The 17,238-nt window shown below is 44.1% G+C and overlaps 1 protein-coding gene across 1 annotated transcript in view; it reads left to right on the plus strand.

Annotated features, from left to right (window-relative positions):
• Positions 1-15,864, plus strand: part of Tnr (tenascin R) — a 387,323-nt gene extending 371,459 nt beyond the window's left edge. The window contains exons 19-23 of the mRNA XM_032914659.1: positions 1,646-1,797; positions 3,515-3,611; positions 8,293-8,527; positions 12,621-12,786; positions 13,479-15,864. Of these exons, the coding sequence (XP_032770550.1) occupies positions 1,646-1,797; positions 3,515-3,611; positions 8,293-8,527; positions 12,621-12,786; positions 13,479-13,598 (770 nt within the window). The 3' untranslated portion in view covers positions 13,599-15,864. The remainder of the gene's footprint in view (positions 1-1,645; positions 1,798-3,514; positions 3,612-8,292; positions 8,528-12,620; positions 12,787-13,478) is intronic.
• Positions 15,865-17,238: the final 1,374 nt, after the last annotated feature.

Consider the following 17,238-nt stretch of genomic DNA (forward strand, 5'->3'; position numbering starts at 1 on the left):
TGGTTGTGTTTATTGCTTTGATAGAGTTTACAGTACACTTGCCTGGGCTCTGAAAACGTGACTACAAGCCATCTGAATAAGCTACTCATGGACTCCTCCTGAGCAGTTTCCTTGTCTGATAAAATAAGTCTCCAATCTATACTGACCCGCCTTCCTCTGACGTTTCTTACAAGAATGAAATAGAAACAAAACGACGCCTTGTACAGTATGAGTTTTAGAGAAGCATATCACCAATCCTTGGTGTGACTGTGCTTGAAGTGTATTGTTCCTCCAAACCATTTTGGCAGACCCGTGGCAGCAATGTGGAATATAATATTAAGAGTTAAGACATCTGTGGGTCAGGTGGCAGGATAGGGGGTGGGGCATAGGAGTGAGGGCTTACGTGGTGACTATAAAACTTCAGTAGCTTCTTCCTAGAACAGAAGGCTTTACATGTATCATCTTCTTTGTGTGATATGCTATGTCTAAATGGTTTGCTGCCCTGCCTTTCCAAGGGGCTGGGTGTCATATCTGTAGTGTATGGGTAATAAATACCACCAGGAGATGCTATGGTGGCTAACACCTGCGATCTAGCCTCAGCTTCCCTTCATGTCTACCTCACTTCCACACAGAAACACAGTACTGTATCGTCTTCATTGACCCAGAAACCCACATTTACAGAGCACTCCAGCCACCATCCTCACATGACAGGCTGTGCCTTTAACTTGCTCTCTCAGCAAAGTCCCTCCGGTAGACTGCTCTCAGCCTGTCTGATAGGCACAAAACTTATCTCAGAGCCCAGCGCTTCAGGATTTAAGCTTCTCTTACAGCTAATTAGGTATTGTTTTACAGATTGGGCTGTTCCTTCTGAAAGATGAGCTGCAATTTACTTCCCCTGCCCTGTCCTTGAATTAAAACTGAACTGTAAAACATGGCCGTTTGATTGTTCAGTACAATCAAGGGATTGCTTTGTACAAGGACTAGACATTCATCACTGAGGTAATGCTGAACTTGTGTGGGCATTCCTTCATGGCTGCCACGTGAATGACAAAGGCTTTATTCCGATGTCTCCTTACCTTTGAAAGATCCCAACAGTGGTTCACTGGCCCATCTCTTAAACAATCACCGAGGGCAATACCTCCTTTTCATGCCGCAAGGGGAAAGTCCTTATTACCCCCATTTTACTGATGAGAAAGTGGGTGCTCAAGGCTTTTAGTTTATAGTCAAGCTAGAGAATCTGGGAAGCAGAGAATCTAGACCTTTGGTCCTCAGAATCTATACATCCAACATGAGTTCAGATTTCACAGCCATCCATTGTCTGAATTCACTTAGAACTTCTTACAACTCATGATGAAGTACCAACCACGGGACTTTTTAAAACCTCCTCTGATGCAAGGGTTCTTGTGCATGATGGGGTAAAAAAAAAAAAAGAATCATCTCTAAAAATTGCTTTGGGGCTGATGAGTTGGCCAGCAGGCACAAGGTATTTGCTGCCCACGCTTAGCAATCTGACTTCCATCCCCAGGACCCAGTGGTGGAAAGAAACAACTGACTCCTCAAGTTCTTCTCTGACTCCAAATGTACGCTGTGGTCTAAATGCAGGCATGCAGTACACACAGGTGCATAATAAGGAAATATCAAAATTTCAATTGCTTTTCTTCTATAGGGGGCCGGGTGTTCTCTCATCCTCAAGACTGTGCCCAGCACTTGATGAATGGAGACACTCTGAGTGGAGTTTACACCATCTTCCTCAATGGGGAGCTAAGCCACAAGTTGCAAGTATACTGCGACATGACCACAGATGGGGGCGGCTGGATTGTGAGTACATGCTGTAGGCACATGGCTTCAGGCTTCTAGTCTACCTGGCTCTGGGCACCTGTGGATTACAATGTCACCATTCTTCAAGATGTTCTCTTATCTAGCCCATCCATTTGGAACTTGGTCTCTTTGCCGCCTTCAAGGCCCACTTATTCTGTTGCTAAGATAAACATCATGACCAAAAGTGACATAGAGAAGTGTTTATTAGCTTAAACTTCATTGTACAGCACTGAGAGATGTCAAGGCTAGAACTCAGAAACTAAAGCTGTGAGCATGAAGAGATGGTACTGGCTTACTCACTGGCTTGTCCTCAGCTACTTTTCATATATAGACCAGGCCTACCTCCTTTGGGATGGTGCTATACTCAGTGAGCTGGGCCCTCCCACTTCAGTCAAGGCAATTCTTCACAGACATGGCCGCAGGCCAACCTATTAAAAGCAATTTTTCAATTGAGGTTTCTTCTTCTGAGGTGACTCTGTGTTGGGTCAAATTAACAATAAAAACTAACCAGGACTCATAGGAAAGATGTAACGGCCTATCCCAAAGAAGATGAGGCTGCCTTGCCTTGAGCTCCTTCTGCAGAGTGGATGCAAGGAATGCTGTGGAAATGAAGGAGTGAGGCACTTGGATCCTGCTTACCAAGGGCTGTAGCTAATATGAAGAGAGGAGGAGGCTACTCTATGGAAGCACTTTAGCTTCCCACAGCGAGGCAATTAGTTGCCTTATCTTGGAGAGTAACATTGATTAGATATGATGGAGAAGATTAGATATGGGGCAGAATGTGGGTGGCCCTCTAGTTACAAGAGCTATTTGCATCTTCATCCTGTTCTAGACCCCTCGTTCTTCCCTAGAACTGTCATAGCCTTCAAGAAGTAACAGTGGTAGGGAGAGAGACATTACTTGTTGATACCACATCCTCTCACACATGATAGGCTAGCTAATATACAGCAGAAGAAACAGGGCAGCCCAGAGGTGCTAGCCACTATGCACATGAGCTAGCTCGAAACCAAGCAACAGGGGTTGAATGGGTATGAATGGGAACTCAGCCCCACCCACCCTCCTGTGCACACCCCTTTCGAGCACTGCTCAAATATAGCACCAGAGATTTCATGAACCAAAATGGGAAGGTTTTGAAGAGTTAAATGGTGACTGCACTCATAATCCTCTCAGGAGACATTTTCTTTTATGTTTCTGACATATTTGTGCCTCCTTCTTAAAGCATAATTGGAAATTGAAGCCAAGGCTGATGTATTGGAGGTTAAATGAAATTAGCACTTAAACAGCTTGGAAAGTGAATGATATGCAATTGCTTTGCCTGCAATAAGATGATGACAGTGAGTAGATGATTTGAAGTTGGTCCCAGCGCTTTGGTGAAAAATGCTTCCTACTACTCTCCGTGGTGCAAAAAGATTAAGTTGAGAATCAGGCCCATTTCCCCTGACTATTCAGGGCTTGATATGTATCCTGAATCTTTTCTATATTGCAGGAGTGCAAATTAGTGTCGATATCACACCCCTAGTCTATTTGTCAGATGCATCAGCACTTCAAGTAAAAGGGTTCTGAGCATGCCCTGCAAAACCTGCTGTGGAAACCTTAAACTCACTTCTGAAATGGTTCTGATTCTAGCTGACGTAGAACCCAGGCACATTCGTTTATTAATTATCAATTCTGGCTTTTTCAGATCATCTCCTCTCTCTTGTTCTCTTTCTCTTCACAGGTATTCCAGAGGCGGCAAAATGGCCAAACTGATTTTTTCCGGAAATGGGCAGATTATCGTGTTGGCTTTGGGAATCTGGAGGATGAGTTTTGGCTAGGTAACATCCACTTTGTATTTTCCCTGGACAGGTTGCCCTGGGTTTCTGTCCATCTCGCTCCTTTCTGTGTCCGTCTGGGATTGTCAGAAGTCTGTGTCCATTGAGAAGTTGACAGCTTGTGAATTGCTTTTGTGCCTCTTGCTCTGTTTGGCTCCGCTATTGATCTGTTTTTATCTGACTGTGGTATTTTCCTCTTTGCTCTGTCTCTTCCCATCCTCATTAATAGTCTTTTATGCTGATGGATCTTGACATGAGGCAAGTACAAAGGCAGGGATCTGCCTGGTAGGGAACAGGGCACAGGAAGTGATGGGCAGGCTGGCCCCCTCTAGGAAGCTATGCAGCCAGCTAGCCAGCCTGCAGGTCTAGAGAGAAATGAGACTCTGCTGGGTTCCTGGAAGAGTGTTATTATCTGACTTGGGAGGGAAAGGGGGGAATAAGAGTAGCGTTAGAGGTGATTTCCTAGAGGTCTGACACAGCAGGGAGTTTAGATGGAGGTTGGTTTCGGTGGGCATAGGAAGATAAACACACCGAAGTCAGACTGATGGTGCTGATGCTAGATCATAAAGCAGTCAGTGTGTGAATGCCTACGTTTCTCTGAAAGATTTTTCTAATGGCTGATAAAGGGAGGCAGAGGGGAAAACAAATAAATGATAGTGGGAGATGCTTGCACTCGTCGCTGGGCCACCCCTGCCACATTCATGTTCAAGCTTTGCCACCTTCCCTTGGGTGGTAAAGTAACAGCCTTCCACCTAGGATCCTGGCTCCTGAGACTACCCCATTGTCTACATGGTCACTGGAAGAATCTCCCTCATACCCGAATCTGACTGAAGGGTAACACAACTTGGTAAAGCCTTGCAGTAACTCCCATCACCACCCGGTAAAGGCAGAGCTCTTTACCAGTCTTCCTCCTCTCCTGTATCCTTCTCTCCACCACCAAGCACCTTACTGTCCTACATCCCACTTCCTGGGCACCCATCTTCATCTTGCACACCCACTGACATTTCCTCTGCAAGAAACACTTCTTCAGCCAATTGTTCCCTCGTCCCTATACCTTGGTGTTTACCTTTTACCAGTTAAGAACCTCTTTCTCCATAGAAGCCATACAGACTCTTTTTTTTTTTTTCCATCCATTGCTTGTGGGATAATTGGCCATGTTCTCTGATAGGGCCTGAATCATGATATCTATTTTACTTTATCTGTCTTGTCTCCATTGTATGTTTCTTGGGGACTGGAATCTCATCATTCATCTTTAAACATCACTACCTGAGATATAGGTACCTCAAGTGTAGATGTTAATCAATGATAAGAATGTATTGAATATATGTTAGCTAGCCAAACCTATGCCAATATAGGAAATAAAGTGTATGTTAAGAGTCATCTAAACATATTGGGAGGAAATTCAAACAAGCAGCCAAGTGTGCTTCAACTTAAAACATTTTCAAACATCTTGGGAGTCAGTAATACCTATGAATCAAGGTAGACAGGAGTAGTCAAGACTCAGGTCTACAAAAATCTAAGCTACCGTGTACCAAGTTCACAGTTTCTATCATATTTTTGTGAAACATGTGAACCATTTGGCACTTAAATGTTCTGTATATCACTTTCTATTTAATTAAATATATGTTTTCAAGAAGCTTTAACCATTGCCAAACTGGAAAGCTAGTTGCTGTGGGCCATAAATAAAAAGATGTCTCAAAAAAGAAAAAAAAAAAAAAGGAAAAAAATTGGGGGTTGGGGATTTAGCTCAGTGGTAGAGCGCTTGCCTAGCAAGCGCAAGGCCCTGGGTTCGGTCCCCAGCTCTGAAAAAAAGAAAAAAAAAAAACCAAAAGTAAAAGTATCATTTAAAAGTGAAAACTGAAAAGAAAGCAGTATTAATATGATTAAGCGACAGTTACATTCAATAGCACAAGTCTGCTGTGGCTGCTCCCACTGTTGCTATGCGTGAGAGTGATGATCAGAGCATGCTCTGTGTTCAACCAGCCATGGAGTGCTAGAATAAACCCGAGATAGGAGTTAAGATTAGGGTCAGGGTTACGGATTCACTTTCATTTTTTAAAAAAGCTGAACTAGAATGGGGACATCCCTATTTGTTCCAGGTTATTTAGTGCCTTGTTCCCACGTGTCCCATACCATCAGAGATGCCCTTTCACACTGGTAAATAACCCAGACTAACTGATGAATTGCTGACAAAGAAGGAAGAGAGCTAAGACACCGAAGATCAGGAGGAAGAGAAAAAGTGGAGAGAGAGAGAGACAGAGAGAGAGAGAGAGAGAGAGAGAGAGAGAGAGAGAGAGAACAGGAATCCTTCTCACACATGCAAACTGCGGACATGAAGGAAGGAAACTGCTCCCAGAAGATGGACAGCACAAGTCAGAGACAGAAGAATATGTGTGGGCCTGACCCAGAGCGTATTATAGAATTCAAAGGTGGAAAGTGTAAGGTAAAGAGCTAGTGGCTGTGTTGGTTATTTTTCCCACTACTGCACCAAAGTAAGCAACAAAAGCAACCTGAAAGAAGGGAGGGGTTATTTTGGTCCCTGGTTGGATGATCCAGTCCATCATGATATCAGGCATGGCAGAGCAGACACCGGAGGCAGTCGGTCAGATTGCATCAAGTACAGAAGGCAGGGAGAGACTAATGCTGGAACCTTTCTTCTTTTAATTTAGTCCTGGATCCCACCAAAAGTGATTATCCAGCCTGCATTTGGGTTGAAACTTACCACCACAATTAGTCTAATCTAGGCAGTCCCTTACTGACAGACCAGAGGCTTATGTCCAAAGATGCTTCTCAATCCAGTCAAGGTGACAATGAAGATTAACTACTACATGAAGGTTTGCTAACAGAGGCAAGTCCTGATGCTATGTAGTTTAGGCAACAATACTCCATGGCCTACGTAACCCTATGATCCCCCAGCTTATGCTCTAAGTTGGGTTATCTAGGACCAGATCCTAAAATGGTTGTTCTCAGTCAAGTTATTTACTGGGGTAAATTCTTATTCAAGTAAGTGATCGAATTGAATTATCTGAGAAGAGAATTGAAAGATCCAGGAGAGATCCCGGAAAATTGTAATACTGAGTGTTGATGGAAGACTCCCTTTAGACTGAATCCAAGAGATGCTCTGGATTGTGAATTACTCATCTAAGCTGCACCCATCAGACAAGGAGGCTAGACTCCTGTGCCTCCACTCCAGTCATTGACCAGCATCTATTCTAAAGCGTGAGGAGAAGGAAGGAATGACTCCCATTTGGTCGGGAAAATAAACCATTCAAGAGGCTGCTAGTGAGTGACTTACAATATTTCCAGCAAGGGTTGGGTTCTCCAGCTAAGGGTGTCCAGGCACAGCAGCACCAGCAAATATTACAACTGCCCAAGTCAGGGACAGACTATGGGTCAACAGCTCCACAAACAACATTTGACAGCCTTCTGCTTGCAATCAAGTTAAAGTCTTCAATCTTAAGCAGGTAACAGAACCAAAGACCTGGGCCCTTGGTCACCCACCTCACTCTCTGAACTCTCTCCCATAAAAGGAAGAGGGGGTTTAAATGAGCTCTCAATTTCTCTATACTTATACCATGTTTTAGTTCTAAATCATTGTATACTAAGACAGTGGATGACACAACAAAAGAAAAGCTCTAACTTAACTGGGCAGCTAGAAATATGGAAGGCTCAGAGTCCTCAGTCACACAAGGTCAGTGGGCCAAAGTTTAGGTAAATAGGTCAAAACCAGAGAAAATGGATATGAGAAAATATCACCAAGGGTATCTAGGTCCTGCCTGAACTCTTGATGTACAGGGTTTTATACCTTATAAGAATTTCTTGATCAAGGTCTGGGATGTTTAATGGACAAGTGAGTAGGAGTTTAGAAAGACCAGTGAAGAGGTAGCAGTGGTGGATAAAGATGTAGTATGTAGATGAAACAAAAAAGACTGGAGTCAGGAGGCAAAAAGCAACAGAGATGTTCCCCAACTTATAATAGAGGGCTACACCCTGATAAGCTCATCTTCAGTGGAAACTATCAATAATCTAAAGAGGTGTTTAATACACTAACTTACCAAAATATGTACGTTAGCTACACAGGACCATGCATAGTATGGCTGTTTGCCCTTGTGTTCACATTAAAAGATTGCAAATTCATAAATTCAATTACCATAAACTCAAGACATAAACCCATACATTTATTTTTCTGATCTATCTTTGGGGGTCCCAGGAACTCTGAACAGAAAGGAAGGGTTGCACAATATGAGTGGATTGGGCCATCTCTGCAGGCTGCTAGGAAACCCTACTGTGTCTGGGTATCTTGGGTGCTCTGGCCCCATGTTTCTACCTGTTGCTCCCTACAACTCAAACCAAATGAATCACACCTTTTCTTGAGCTTTTGTACCGTACCGAGAAGATTATGGGGAACAGGGTCATGAAATTTGAGCTTTAGGGCTTGTCAGTTACCCAGTCAAAACTAGATGTTAAGTTCCAATGTTGTCTGAGGTGGCATTCCTCTGTAGACCTGGGGTGGCCTACTCACAGGAAAAGATTCGGAGTCTGGCAGGATCTGCTTGACACCAGCCTGAGAAGGGAGAACAGCAGAACAATGTGGATGGCCAACTCCTTCTCCCCCATTGTGTTTCTATCCCATTGCCAAAGCTGCTGGGGCAAGACTCAGTACACAGTCTGTACTTCTCTACAGGGCTAGACAACATCCACAGGATAACAGCCCAGGGCCGCTATGAGCTGCGTGTGGATATGCGGGATGGACAGGAGGCCGTCTTTGCCTACTATGACAAGTTCGCTGTGGAGGACAGCAGAAGCCTGTACAAGCTCCGTATAGGAGGCTACAACGGCACTGCAGGTATTTGTGGGCTGACCCCAGGAGCACTGGGTGTGTATTCCAGTTCTAAGCTGCAACAGAACCAACAGAATTCATAGAATTCATGAACTGGCTACTAGCCAGGAAGGAGGCTTGGCCAGCTGGGCCACTGGCTCTGATCCCACCTATCCATTCAGGAGACTCAGAATCAACTTCTTGGGACTTTACTTTCATCATCTGGAGAATTATAGTAGTGATGTCATCAGCTATATTATAATAATGATATCTGTCCCACTTGGCAGAATAGTCACAGAAAAGTTGCTGTAGGCACAAGGAATGAATATGTCTGAAAAATTTGCTCGGAAACAATGCAGGGTGAGAGCAAACAGTTGCGTATTTTACTGAGATTAACCAGAGTGAACTCCATTTAGTGAGGGCAGAACTGTTTGTCATCTCAGTAGACATCCCCTTGTAATGGTAGCTGGGAAAATGACCTTTGAACAAATGAAACAGTTCAGATTCCCCATTCTTTGAGCTGCCCCTCCCCCATTCAACCACCAGCAGTTGTCATAGCATCCCACGAAGGAGCAGAGGACATTGCTTAACTGTCTCTCACTTGCCTTTTGTCCTGCCAAGTGAACCATATACCTGGTTGGGTTCGAAGTGGTGGGTTTTATGGTATTTTTACCAAGCATTACAACCATCTGTTTCAGTTCTGTGTACTCACAGTTTCATGAGAACACAACATCCAAGCTAGTCCCTAGTCTTTGGCTAATGTGCTCTATTACGTACCTTTCATGAAGCCTGTTGTGCCAGGTATGTTACTGTTTGGTACATGGAGTTACTGGACATTTCATTTCTCCAATTTTAGAGCTACAGACTGGTGTTTCCTATGACTCTTGGAATTAAAATGAACATCAAGGTGTTACCCTTCCAATTACTGCATCTGCTCCATTATTTCCTTTCTCAGCCAGGTATTGTTATTCTAAAGAGAAGACACACTTATCTTTGTTATTGTTCACAGTCGAGTCATTCACAGTGGCAATCAGAGAAGCCTGAAGAGCCCCAACAAAAAGGTCCAATTTGCCACATTTTGAGCATAAAACAGCCATTGAAATGGACATTAAACAAGATGTCAGACTAAATCATTTCAAAACCAAATGGATAATCTTCATTCCCTAGAATTAGAATTGTGCCTACAGAAAAGGCTTTCATGTTTCTCCTATGGGAAGAGAAATAAGCTCACTTACCACAGTTTCTGTCTCCCCACATTTTACCCTCTTCCTCCTGCTCTGTCCAATCCCACATGCTGTCTGTCTACCTTAGAGCCAGCGCTCGAAACCTCTTTCCCAGCCCAGTCTCTGTACTGCACCCCACAGAGGGCAGAACTGTTAGACTGCATTCCTCTCCCTGTGTCAGAGGCCAGTGTGCTTGGCTAACTATTCATAAACATTAACAATCTATCCATCACCTTATATATTCAGTTCATCTTCTTCATTAAGTAAAACCCTGGGTTTATTTAGGTTACCCCATCTCTAGTCAACTCCATTCATATTGGAGAGAAAACCATTCCCTCATTCCTGACATTTGTAACAGTTCCCAGTTCTTCCAGCTGTTACCGATTCTCCAGGCCTCACTGGCAATCAGCCATGCGAGGGCCTCCAGTCCAACTAGAGTCCTTTACTCCCCATTTCTGAAGGCCTCAAACCTCCAAGACTCTTAAGTAGAACTCTTCTGGGATTCAAACTGAGACTTCTAAACTGTGTCCTCAATAAGGGCAAAGCAACTCTCACTGTTCTGGTTTTAGAGCATCTAACAGGACCATAAAACATGGACTCTTTAAGAGTAACTACCTAGTTTAAAGAAGACACCAGGAAATGGCTCTCTGCACAATTAGATTAAGGATACCCATAGAAGGGTATCTGGGATGTATAGAAAGGATCCTTGAAATCAACCTATCTGACTAAAACCACTAGCAGGAAACATCTTCTGGATGAGAAGTCCCAGAAGAACAAGATCAAGGGAACAAACAAAGAACAAAGGAAGGCTTGATGCGCTACTATCTTGGGCCAACTGTGTAGTTGGAAGAATCAGGAGCTGAGGGCAATGACACACCTATAATTACAGCATGTGAAAGGCTGAGATGGAAGGCTTGAGCATCAAAGGTAGCCTGGGCTATACAGCAAGATGAAGTAGAACGGGAGAGAGGGGGCAACAGGGTAGGAAAGCAGGAAGAGGAGGTAAAGGGTGGAGGAGAGAAGGGGAAGAGGGAGGGAGGGAAGAAGAAAAGGAGGGAGGAAGGGAATAGCAGAGATGGGGAAAGGGAAAGAAAGAAAGAGAAGATTAATTCTGGAAAGTCTTTACACTGAAGGAAAAATTTAGTCTTTACATGGCCAAAGGCCTTGTAAGTCCTGAATGGCATAATGGGATTTGGGTTTTAGAAAGATCTCTAGGACAGCTCCAAGCAAGATAAAGTAAATCTGAGTGAAGAACAGAGAGACCCACTGGTGGCTGTGTTATTAATCCTGATGTGAGATAACAGGAGTCCTTGCTGATGTCAGAGCAATGAGAAAGGTATGAATCTGTACAGGTGGCACAAGAGAGAAAACCAGACTTAGTTTATGTCTGGACTATATGAGGTATATATGGTATAGGGCAGAAAAGATGAGGGAGGATATAAATACCAAGGGGACCATGTCTGAGACAATCAGTTGGCAACATCAAAGCAAAAGCCAGAAATAATTGTTGGGAGAATAATGAGGGAACACTCTAGTTTGCAGAGGTGAGATCACAACAATGCAGGTAGACACAACATAGCCAATGAACAGTGACTAAAGCATGGGTTGCTGGAGAGTGAATTGCTCCAAAATTTTAAGGTAATGGGCCTGAGTATGACTTGAGATAAAGGAGATGAAAATAATTAGGAGGGGGAAAGTAAGGCATCTTTTCTACCCTTTTCAAGCAGGAGTAGATAGCAAAACATGTTTCAGTTGGTGGGATTGACTCAAAACGGGCACGACATCTAGATCCTTCTAGATTATAAGGAGATGAGAATGGTCTGAAGCATTCATTGCCTCAGGACTCTCTTGAGCAGTGAAGGCCTTCCCTGTAGGACCGACTAGCCCAGAATTCAGTGGATGTGGAGGAGGAGGTGCTGTGTGGACACCAGGGACATAACTTGGAAGTCATAGACTCAGAACAGTGTCTCTATTAGGGGAAAACAACCAAGCAACCTTAGCCATAGTGAATATCGCTTTTATCTGATAAATAATGTGAGTTCCCTTCCCGGTATTTCTAACCACAAATCTTTAGGAAGGCTTCACCTGAATCACTGTAAGTGCATGATAGTCTGATCTCTCACCATGAATCCTGAGTTCACACTGCATAACACCCCCTGATAAAAGAACACTCAGCCCCTAATCATCTTTGAGAAAGAAAATCTTACCACAGGGTTAGGCAGCCTAGCTGGTAGTATTGGGGGAATTTCTCTTTTCCTAGTTAGCTAAAAATTTCCTCTTTACAGTCTCTCTGTATTCATCCTCACACTTCCCCACAAGGTTTAGTTATGTGTTCTTTTTCATGGCTTCTCACATGATTGGCAGTAGTGATCATGGAATCTTTCTCCTTAGCTAAGCCTGCTTCTCCCTAAGACACACATACCCACATCTCATTTGACTTGGTTCTAATGTTCCAGTCACTCTGGTTCTTGTAGATTGGTACTCTGGCTGTTGTTCCTCTTCATGGGCAGAGCAAGTTTTCAGTGTGTTACTGGGTACAGGCTGATCAGGGGACAGCATGCAGAGGGGAAGACAGGATGAACTTACACCGTGAGATCCATAAGGGTTCAAGGCATCATGGCTCCTCACTGTCTCCAATAGACACAACGCAAACTTGAGTGTTCAAAGCCAAGAGGAAATAGAGAGAGGGGTTAGGATGGCACTATCTGGTAAAGTTCTCAGCAAATGGTCAGTGGTGACTAGAGTAGGAAACACAGAAGCAGTTCCTCCCTGCCCCTAGTCCATGAGGTAGTATGGAGACAAAGGTTAGCATAGCCATACTGCAGTTCGGAAGGAACCCGAGAGCTGAGCCAGGGGCCCATGTGAAAACCAGATGTCCACATCGAATGTAACAGCCTCCTGAATGGTTTTGTTTTCTTTCTCTCTTTCTTTCTTTTTTTTTTTTTTTTTTTTTTTTTTTTTTTTTTGCAGGAGACTCCTCAGCTATCACCAGGGGACGCCCTTTTTCTCCACTGAGGACAGAGACAATGATGTTGCAGTCACCAACTGTGCCATGTCATACAAGGGTGCTTGGTGGTATAAGAACTGCCACCGGACCAACCTCAACGGGAAGTATGGGGAGTCCAGGCACAGTCAGGTAGGCCACATTCTCATTGTGGGCAGAGTGGTGGAGAGCACAGAACCCAGGCCTTCAGTTCTATGTTTCAGCAATGCTTCCTGTTTAAAAAGAAGTACTCAGGGGCTGAAAAGAGACCATTCAAGGAGCTTTGTGTGGGAGGAGCTCATCAATTCATCATGGGCTTAATGGTACTCTAATAAGGGGTCTAGAAGGGAAGGGGTCAAAAACCTTATTAATCTAGGCTATTTCCCCAAGAGACTGCAAGCCCACAGTCTTGGCTCAGTGACAACGAAGCAGCTGAAACACACTCAGGAAAAGCCCAGAGGTTGCTGACCCCACGTAGAAACCACCTGAGTCTCCTCATCATGAATGAGCTGCCCACAATCTACTATTCAGAAAGCTTCTGCCTATTTGGGTTTTTAACATTCACCATAGTCTCCTACTACCAGAAACTCCTGGAAGCAAATCACGAAACTGGCAATAAGAAATGACACACAACTTGCCTTTTATAAAGACATAGGCCTTTGTAAAGGGGACACTGGAAGGAGACTCAGCTCTCTACATCATCTTGGGAACACTGTCATGAGCCCCTTGTTAAATTAAGAACAGCTGAATTCATAAGGGAATCTCTCAATCCAGTCATTCTCTTCAAGCAGGATGCTCTGCTGAGGGGGAAGGTGATCTGACATATTCATCTTTCTCACACTCAGGGGATCAACTGGTACCATTGGAAAGGCCATGAATACTCCATCCCCTTTGTAGAAATGAAGATGAGGCCCTACATCCATCGTCTCACAGCCGGGAGGAAACGGCGAGCCTTGAAATTCTGAGCACTGGGCAGCCAGCCACCAGCCAAACGATCTTTTCTGTCATTTGTTTGTATTTTATAATATGAGACAAGGGGGGAGGGGCAACAGTAATGTGCTTCACAACATATTCAGACTATCTGAAGGAAGCAGGGATCAGTTAGGTACCATCTGCTCCTAATTTCTGCTGCCTTGGAGCCTGACTCTCAGGCTACATGCTCCCTGCTAACCAGTCCTGCCTGATCACCCCCCTCTTTTCTCACAGAGGAGGTAAACTGGGGAGTTAAAACAAAAACAGGCCATGAAGTACAGATTGTTATGGTGATGGGCACACACACAACTTTCTCTGCTCCCTCTTCTGAGATACTATCCAACTTCTAAGAAATAGTAATCTGGTCACTGCTGACCATGACCAGGTGACCACACTATCCCAGAGAAGATTCAACAAGAAAGCTTGGCTAATCTTCTCTTAAGAGGAAAGATACCCACCACACTCTGGCACAACAGCCCAAGTTCACTTCAATGGGCTAAAGATTCTCACATTCTGACACTTAACTTTTAGGAAGAGTGGCCTCTCTTCCAGCCCCCGCCCCTCCACTAGATCCTATAGATCTACCAACCCAACTATTGTTTAGAACTCCAGTTACCAAAGCTTGTCTGATCCTGGCCCTGGGTCACATAAGAGCTGTGCCCTGAGTGTCATAAGCTATTGTCATGGAATAACTTTCTTTGGTGGTGAGACTTGGGGAAGGGAATTTTTTCTAGCACATTTGCACCAGGTATTGACAAAGGACAGGAGTAGAAATGAAGGCACCTACCAGGGAGTCCTTAGGTCCCATTGGAAACTGACCTTGCTTAGTGCTACTTCGTACATTTATGATCTGATTTACCATGGACTCCTTTCCCTGATCCCTAGCTGAAGGTCTCTAGTTCTGTACCCAGCCAGGCTCTCCTCAGTGTAAGTGGCTTCATAAGAATCAGGGGGGAAAATTGTCTGAGCCATTTCCCTGACTGATTACCCTGGGAGGAGACAGAATATTTGTCCAGGACTTTTGTTTGTTTGCTTTGATCCTGTAGTAAACAGAAATGACCCCCTCAATGAGGTGAGATCATGAGAAACATTTTCCATCTCCCTCTGTTATCCTGCTTTGAGAAGAAAAATGAAAAGTGCCAGAGGAAATTGCATTTAGAACTCCAAAGGTGAGAGGAGTGATCTCCCCGCCCCCCACATGATTTGATTCTTAAGCCCTGGAGAACTGGAGGCTATAGAAGCCATGACCTTTCAGCTTCTCCTCAAATAAAAAACAAGCCAGTCTTCCCTGCAGCATCTGCCCAAACTGTGCCAAGCTTCTCAACTGCCTTCTCCCTGTCTTTATGTCCTCTCCCATCTCTGAGGACCCAGTGTGTGCTATAGGGCCCGTGACTACCATCTAGGGCGTCTTATACCTGTGCCAACCATTTCCTGAACAAGTTGGCATCTTGAAATAGAAATAGCTACCATTTAACCAAACTTTGAGCAAGAAGCAACAGTCCTCCTGGGCTGATGATCACCTGCTTAGCATCATGACATTGGAGTTAGCTTGCCATTTTCTGTAACCTCCCCCATTTTTGTGATGCAGACCCAGTGACCTATTCAAGGCCAAAAACACAGATGGAGTTTTCACTTTTTAATCCATCATGGACTTCAAACAGCTAAGAGAGGGAGGAAGAAAGGGAAGCCTATAGGTTATATAAAATTTAACTAGATGTAGGCCAACCATGCAGAACCAGCGGTAAGCGCTCTCAAAGGACTTGAGGGGTGTGATACAGGGCCACCTCTGACACCATGACAGCTACAAGTCCTTGATGGATTTGTTCAAATCTCTGGGACACGGTTTCCTCACCTAGTTGAATTAGAGTTTAGACCAAAAGAACTTCTAATGCCCCTTTAACAGTCAATAATGTTAATCTGTGATAAGAAAACAGAATCAACGTTGGCCTTGGTGAGCCATCATAATTAAGGAAAAGCCAGAATCCTTGTGAAGGAGATGGGGAAAGGGAAGGAAAGGAAGAAGGGAGGAAAGAGACTGACTCAGAACGCTCTGTGTCTCTCATACACACACACACACACACACACACACACACACACACACACACACACACACACACCAAAAACAATGCTAAAAGAAGCTGAAGTCATTATGTCTACAAAAGCAGAGCCAAGGACCTGGGTGTGGCTGAACAGCCCACCTCATCAAGGGAGCTGAAATGGAACAAAATTTTGTAGTCATCACTTCCAGGAAAAAAAAAATCAAGAAATATCAATGGAAATCCAAACTTGCTTTTCATTGGAACTATTTTATCCTGTGGAACATTTTTATAAATAGTATTGGCTGCATCGCCTAGATTCATTTAAAGGAATTTTAAAGTAAGGCAGAGACTTCAAAGATCAGCTCATCCACCCTTCTGTAAAAGGGTTTAGAGATCCCTTTTGTTCAGTAGAGTGAGTCCCCTGAAAACTCCATGTTTTGGAGAAACTGTCTTCTCAAGATCATGGGGAGCTTAACTCAAAGCTTCTGAACTTGACTGGCTTAACTTCTTCACTGGGTTTCTTAACTGACTCCATTTTTTAATCTGCTCCTTCCCACACCTGGTTTTGTCACTGAGGACTTGGTGCAGGCAGCACTCCTTAGCACCCATCCTAATCACCCAAGATTCCCAGAAGGGACTCAAAATGACTGGAAGGAGGCCTGTCGAGAAAATCGTGTAACTGCAGACTTAAGCAAAAACCCGAACAATAAGAAAAACAGTAACAACCAGTCACCAGAGACTGCCATGAATTCACTGCCTAGAATCAAGAGCCAGGCCCCTCCTCTCTGTGTGCCCATCACAGAAAGACGGTTTCTATGCTAAATTCTTATTTTTGCCAGGGCTACTTCTGAAAGGTGAAGACATTAATTGTGAAGACTCTTTTTAGGGATGACAACCATATAGGAAGTGTTGGCCTTCAGACACGACTTAATGAGTAAAGGGGGACTTGGTAAGAGGAGCAAAGTGGTGCTCACAACTCCCAGATGCCCACTGAATAACTTATGAGAAATAGGGCAGGAAGCAGCATAGTTCTTATGGTTCTGGTAACTTCAGACCAAACCAGGACCCAGAACCCATTTAAACAGGAGACTGATGTGTAAAAGAAAAGCAACATGGCACCAGAGAAAGCTCCCACAGATATTTAAATGTCCCCCTCTCCCAGTTACCAACACCCAATCTCTAAAGAGGTAAGGTTCATCCCAAATAACCCTGTTGCCTTCCACTGGGGAGCCAATTCGCTCTTCCTAGATAGAAAACTCTCATTTCAAAGGCAAATTTAAAGGACCAAGTTTCCCTTCCAGTGAGCTTGATGCCTATACACTCTCCCAAACATATCTTTACCTTTAAAATCTAGTATCAGGACAGAGGTATAGATTATGGGACAAGAGGTCATTATAGAATCTTTTCAATGAGCTTTTCAAAGTATCCATTGAGAAAGGTTTGATGAGTTCCCCTTGGTCCTTCCCTCTGGAGAAAGAAAAATGGGATTTATGAGAGTCGTGGACATTTTAAAAACACCCAGGGGGCCATGGCCTTTTCTTTTTCTTCCCCCTAGGATTTCTGGAGTGGGGGAAGCACTTCCCCAGGATACATA

This window comes from Rattus rattus, chromosome 10 (genome assembly GCF_011064425.1).
Source record: "Rattus rattus isolate New Zealand chromosome 10, Rrattus_CSIRO_v1, whole genome shotgun sequence".
Taxonomy (NCBI): Eukaryota; Metazoa; Chordata; class Mammalia; order Rodentia; family Muridae; genus Rattus; species Rattus rattus.